Here is a 7,198-nt window from a genome sequence, read left to right as displayed (position 1 = left end):
TCAAATGGGATGCTATTTCCAGCTAGTAATAAACAGACTTAAAACAAATTGCACATATCAGGAAAACTGAATAAGCAAATCCTTATAATATATATTTACTGATGTAATAAACCAAGTGAAAAGTACACAGCAAATCCAGCATGTCCAAATTAACACTGTCGGATTTGATTTCAACACTATTAAAGTGTCTATATGGGTCCACACCAGAGAGTGTTAATTTAACTCTTTTTGGAGAGTTGGTACGTTAACTCTGATTTAGTGTTAAACACCAAATCTGTTCAGGAGTTGATAATTTAACACTTGGTGTTAAGAGTTTATATATTAACTCTCAAAGAGTATTTTAGTTTAACTACGTAAGAGTTATCTTCTAATTCATTCTAAAAAGCGGGAATTTTACTGTTCTGAACTTCTAGAAATTTCTTTTGGAAATAAACATTTACTAAAAAGACGCAATGGTTTTTGAAAAACATTTATTCTGAACTGTGCACCAAGATTTCAAAACATTTTCTGAAAGATGTAACAGTATACATGTTCTCACTTTCATTAGAATTTTGTTTATCAAAAGGTCTGACATGGGTGAGCTGGTAAATGCAAATAACAGCATTCTCATCACTTATTTCTTCAATACAATATGCATGTCCTTCATTCATCCCTTTGTGGAACTTCAGCGCACTTCTGCTCTCCCCCATATTCCATCTTCACAAGCATATCCTGTGCGGAGATTGAATAAAAATTAGTTGACACTAATTAATGGCACAAATAATCCAGTAAACAATTGCAGCACAGTAAAAAAAAAAAAGGAATCCTCTTTGAGCCATTACTTGTGTAAAGTATTTTCCCAAAAGACAAGGACACAGGCAACAGGTAATACTGAACTAAATGTAAAACCTCAACCTTTTTCATTTTTACCTAAACCGTGTGCACAAAACTCTGGAGGGATCTAAATGCTACCGTAGAAACCAGTCAGGACGTCTGCTACTGCTGTTTGCTCGTGTTTTTTTTATTTTTATGGGCGATCGTTTTCAGGCTTCAAGTAGCACCATTATACCAACATTTCACATTCTAGACATTGTTTTAGGTGTATTTGACCAAAAGTTTGACTGAAAATTCACATGCAAGCTTTTTTCAAGGCTGTGGTATTTGCCCGCAAACAATACCTTTCAGCTAGCTAAAACAGAATGTTATGCTATCAGCGAGCAACATGGCTAATGCCTTTCACACAGCTTTGTCTCAACTCCAAAGAGCCACAGAAGTAAAAGCTCATAATAATAATTGAAACAATCTTTGAAAGAATGACTTACCAAGCATGGCAAACAACTCAAATATGTAGAGCAAAATGTTCTGAAACGGCTTCACTTCAGCTTCAATTGGAGCCGTGCTGGGGGCGGAGTCTGTGAATTTACTCTGTTGGTGTCATAGCCCCTCTAGGAGTTCAGAGTTAAGAGGTCAAGAGTTAATGTTTCCATTGTAACACCTCCAGATTTGACAGAGAAACACTCATTTTTAACACTCGATTTTAACTACTATCATTTTACGCCTCAGAGTTACATTAAAAGAATGTGACTCTGCTTAGAGTAAAATTAACTCTACTTTTGCAAGAAGACTATTAACACCAAAACATTTAACTCCATCCTAACACACACACCCCCCCATACAAGAAAAAACCGCCAACCAAGAAAACAAGCCACAAAAAGAACACAAAAGAGACGAGCCCCCAATATGTTACGTTCTGGTCCCGGCAAGTAAATAAACGTAACAAATAGTTTGCCCCACTCACTTCCCACCCACGCACAAACCCCAACAACGACACCTTTTTTAAGTATTTAAGCAGCCATTTATTTTCATCAGCAGTGAGCAATGCCAAAACAATAAACAAAACTCCCTATAAAACAATCCCTAGTCTTCCCTACACCAAAATAAAAAGAAGCCAAAACAAAAGACAAGTCACTTACCTAACTATCTAACGAAAAACAGGAGAAAACTTGTTCAACAAAAGAAAACGGCTTCTCACGCCTACTAGGCTGCGACAGTGAAAGTTATACAGCAAAGGAACAAAAAAGTGACCGCCACTGGTTAACTTATTTACAATTATTTACATGGCAAGGCTAGAGGTACACGTGAATACTCCAGCCTGCACTACAATGACACAACACACAACTCCGTGACCGAGTCAACGGGGTTCCAAACAGCACTCCCAGGTGACTGTCATCCGGACGTTAAGTACTGGAGGTGGTCCATCAATTATCCAGTCGGAAGGTGTGTAGAGACTCCACCCAGATACCTAGCAGCCACGCCCAGGTGTCCACCTCCTAGGAGAGAAAAAAGGGAAAATACCGCCACCATCCTCCGGTGGGAGGCACAACACCAACAAACACATCACTGGGTCATAACAGTTTCCCCCACCCAAAAAAAATCAAACATCCAACCCCACACAAAGATGTTTGATTTACGACCTAGAGAGGGCATCAGCCATAACATTCTCTAAGCTCTTATATATCGGATCTCAATGTTGAAATCCTGTAGGAGTAAGGACCAACGCATGAGGCGCTGGTTGCTGTTTTAGAAATGTTCTAGAAAAGAACAGACTGGGTGGTCAATGCCATTCATCCTCCTGCACGAGCACTGCACCCGCCCCCAAAACACTGGCGTCCACCTCTGAATCCTTGGCCCCTCAGGAACCGCCCAGGGACACCAAAAGTCTCCAGATTGCGCTTTCGCTCCTCTACCCACGTCAGTCTGAGCCCATTATCAGATGAGATGTTGTCAAAGAAAAACTTTGCTTTGTCATAGTAGCACTTTGGACCAAAATGATCCTCCCCTGAACTCAGCTGCAACCCCTCCTTTTCCCTTCCCTCAGAATTCCCATCTTTTAGATTCAGCCCCTCCTGTAACTTCTTCTCAAGCGCCTCCTTAATGAATTGCACGTTGGAGGAATCAAAATCAAAGTCTGTGTCAAATTTAAGGGTGGGAGATGGAGCATTAGCCACCATCAGCTGGCCTCTTCTGCGGTCCCTATGCCGTCGAGGTCCTTGTCTTTTTCTAGCAGGTGGCCTGGTTTCAGCATTTTGCTGCTGACTGTCCTGAAAAGTGAATCTACTTGGGTCTGATTGCATGGTGGCTTCAGCGACCCTTGTGGTTTGAATATTTGTTCTTCTCGTCCCCTTGGGCTGCCTCCTATTCTGCTGCTGCTGTTGCTGGGATCCACTCGCACCTCTCCTCTGCCTAAATGTCTTTACACTGACGGTTTGAACAGCTTTTGATGTGGCACGATCGAAACCACTGTTATCTGTAAGTGGTATATCGACTACTTCTGGCGACGGAAAAACTGTGCCGCCAGCTAGATCGTTTCCCAAGATGATGTCAATACCTGCAACCGGTAACTGGGGTCGCACCCCAAGCTTAACCTCACCAGACAAAAACTGAGACGAAAGCTGCACCAAGTGTAAAGGAACCCGTATTACACACATCCTAACTCCCCAGGCTAACACATCCGCCCCACAACAGGATTGAGCTGAAAACGGTAAGACCCCCTCACGAATGAGCGACTGTTTCGCACCAGTGTTTCGCAAAATACTGACAGGAGTCCGCCGATCTTCTCCTATCAAGGAAACAAAGCCGTTTGACACAAACGGCTTAAACTCCTTATCTACTTTATCATTTTCGGGTGCCATCACCTCCCCCCAAGTAGGAGAGTTTGTCTGTAGAAGGTTTATTGGGGAAGGAGATGTACCCTCCCTGGTCATTTCTTTTCTCTTCAGAGCAGGGCAAACCGCAATAAGGTGTCCCTGCTCATGGCAAAAAAAACACACGCGGTTCTCAACGGATGAGGAGATGGCACGGCGGGTGCCCCTTGGAGACCATCGGGGCGGGCCACCGGAAGACGGAAAACTGTGAGCAGGAGCCGAAAACACCACTTTATGTGTCAACACAAACTCATCAGCCCGTATAGCAGCAGCGGCGAGAGTCGTAACCTTCTGTTCGTTTAAGTAGGTTACCACAGTGTCTGATAGTTGATTTTTAAACTCTTCTAACGTCACCAACTCACGCAGGTCTTCCAAGGTTTTTACTTCTGTAGCATGACACCACTTATCAAACAGAGTTTTCTTTTCTCTGGCAAACTCCACATAGGTCTGGTTGGCGGATTTTTTCCCATTCCTAAATCTCTGCCTGTAAGCCTCTGGCACAAGCTCGTAAGCACGCAGGACAGCAGCCTTCACCATATCATAGTCAAAACTGTCCTCCAGAGAAAGAGCGGTGCACACCTCTTGAGCTTTCCCCACCAATCTACATTGGAGTAGAAGAGACCACACATCTTTTGGCCAGTGCAGCGCACCTGCGATACGCTCAAACACTGTGAAATACGAATCCACCTCAGTTTCCCGAAACGCCGGCACCATTTTGATGTGTTTACTCGCATCAAAGCCACCACCTGGCATCAAGGCCGGTGGCTGCGGGGATGATGACTCCGGGGAGGGTACCTGCGGGGATGGTGACTGCGGGGCTAACCGAGGTACAGGAGGACTGGCAGACACAGAGGCTCCCCTCTCCACCTCCAGAGCCCTGATCCTCAAGTGCATAGCGTCCACCTCCAACTGCTGTTTCTTTAGCTCCACCTCCTTAATGCGCAGCGTTACCCGCAGCTCCTCCACAGAAGGGCTAGGTGGAAAAGGGAGATTTTTCAGTGGGGCAGAAACACCAGCAACAGCCCCCAGCTCAACCCCCCCTGCAGGACCCGGCTCACCAAACAACCCCCTGTCCGTCAACTGGACACACAGGAGCTCCCTAAGCTCTTTCTTCTTCGCAGTCAACGGCACAGTCACATCAAAGAAATCAGCAATAAGCAAGAGGTCAGCCTTTTTACACCTGTCCAACTTCCCCGCAGACGGGCTCAGAGTGAATTCCTCCAACTTAAACTCCATCCTAACACACACACCCCCCCATACAAGAAAAAACCGCCAACCAAGAAAACAAGCCACAAAAAGAACACAAAAGAGACGAGCCCCCAATATGTTACGTTCTGGTCCCGGCAAGTAAATAAACGTAACAAATAGTTTGCCCCACTCACTTCCCACCCACGCACAAACCCCAACAACGACACCTTTTTTAAGTATTTAAGCAGCCATTTATTTTCATCAGCAGTGAGCAATGCCAAAACAATAAACAAAACTCCCTATAAAACAATCCCTAGTCTTCCCTACACCAAAATAAAAAGAAGCCAAAACAAAAGACAAGTCACTTACCTAACTATCTAACGAAAAACAGGAGAAAACTTGTTCAACAAAAGAAAACGGCTTCTCACGCCTACTAGGCTGCGACAGTGAAAGTTATACAGCAAAGGAACAAAAAAGTGACCGCCACTGGTTAACTTATTTACAATTATTTACATGGCAAGGCTAGAGGTACACGTGAATACTCCAGCCTGCACTACAATGACACAACACACAACTCCGTGACCGAGTCAACGGGGTTCCAAACAGCACTCCCAGGTGACTGTCATCCGGACGTTAAGTACTGGAGGTGGTCCATCAATTATCCAGTCGGAAGGTGTGTAGAGACTCCACCCAGATACCTAGCAGCCACGCCCAGGTGTCCACCTCCTAGGAGAGAAAAAAGGGAAAATACCGCCACCATCCTCCGGTGGGAGGCACAACACCAACAAACACATCACTGGGTCATAACAACTTTTGAATTTGCTGTGTAGCAGCATGTTCTGTTGAGGTTTTGCACACATATGTCCGCTATTGATGTGATGTTAACTTATCCGCCAACAATCATCGTGGTTACCAGATAGTCCAGTAACCACCACTGGCGTATCACATCCATTATGACGGACAGCTACTGAGGTCAATATGCACATAATGTCATAAAGGAGCTGCTGCCTGGTGGCAACTGGAAAGAATACAGGTTTGTGTGCTATGATTGCTGGGTTTTATCTCTTTTCTCTGTATTCTACGGTCTTTACCTTACAATATAAAGCACCTTAAGGTCATTGTCATTTGGCGCTGTATAAATAAAATAAAACTGAATTGAATTGAGTTGAAGGAGCTGCTCTCTGGTGGCCACTAAGAATGCTGTTTTAAGTACTTTTACTTTGAGTTCAGATGTGAGTGGTCCCTGGAAGTCGATGACAGTCACATGGATTTGCTAAAGTCTCAGTCATGCGGGTCTACAGACCAGTCAGTGACCCCTGGAAAGCACCTGCCACTAGAGAAAAACATGTATTCCCCAACCAGTTGGCAAAAAACTGGTTGCTTGAAAAGAACTGCCTACCACCATCACCTTTCTGAGAAGCTTCAATGTTTTACACACGCCTACTAAGTAGTCTCTTACATAAACACATTTAATCCCCTTTAAAAATATCTATTAATGTCATTTTTATAAGGTAGAGGATTTGTAGCTCTAACTGAAAATGCTTGTTTTATTTAAGGGCCAATGGTAGCTCTGAAATTTGTCAGTTTGGAGAAAGGGGCCTTAATAATACTGATTATGTGATCTCAGATGACTTATGAATGTTTTTGATGTTTGTAATGATCAACTATATCGCATATATTATGTTTTTTGACTATTTGCTTTGGACATAAGTATGAGAGACTTTGGAAGGACAGGAAAAGATATAGTGGCAGTCAACAAAAGAGAGGCTGAACTGACAGAGCAGTCATTATGTAAGAAGTGAGAAGGAATAGGAGAAATAATGAGAGGGAGGAGGGAAAACAAAAGCAAATTAGTGGAAAACAGAAGGCAAGAAATGGCAAAGAGCCATAGCAGGAGGACTTACAGTAGGGAGACGAAAGAAAGGGTGGAGAAAGGTCCAGAGATGATGAGAGTGCAAATAGTTTAAAAGCTAAAAGCAGAGAATAAAAAGAAAGAAATATTGACACAAACTGAAAAATACATGTATTGTCTCTGACCCAGTATACAAACCAGGGATACAGCAAAGAAGGACTGTTTAACACAAAAGGTTATTGTAGAAGTGTAGTGTGGGGGTGGAGAGTTGTCTAGAGCAGAGACTAATTTCCACTGCACCAATGCTGACGGATGGACTAAAGGAACCTTATTTTACCCCATAAATTTTTTATTCCTAGATCCTCCAAACTATTAGCTGCTCCCCCTTTGTTCCTCTCCTCTGCCTCTCTACCTTTCTTTCACCTTACTTAACCTCCCCTAAGCTCTCTACTGGGACCAAACCTTTAAAATAACC

The 7,198-nt window shown here is 43.5% G+C and overlaps 1 protein-coding gene across 1 annotated transcript; it reads right to left on the bottom strand.

Annotated features, from left to right (window-relative positions):
* Positions 1-2,603: 2,603 nt before the first annotated feature.
* Positions 2,604-4,919, bottom strand: LOC146580525 (uncharacterized). Its single transcript, XM_085268063.1, has one exon. It carries the CDS (start codon positions 4,917-4,919, stop codon positions 2,604-2,606), a length of 2,316 nt encoding a protein of 771 aa, XP_085124189.1.
* Positions 4,920-7,198: the final 2,279 nt, after the last annotated feature.

This window comes from Mchenga conophoros, linkage group LG3 (genome assembly GCF_057382185.1).
Source record: "Mchenga conophoros isolate Kocher_MC1m ecotype Shallow Benthic linkage group LG3, M_conophoros_male_GT1.1, whole genome shotgun sequence".
NCBI classification, from domain to species: domain Eukaryota; kingdom Metazoa; phylum Chordata; class Actinopteri; order Cichliformes; family Cichlidae; genus Mchenga; species Mchenga conophoros.
The sequence above is the reverse complement of the archived record's forward strand: the minus strand, read 5'-3'. Positions and strand labels throughout refer to the sequence as shown.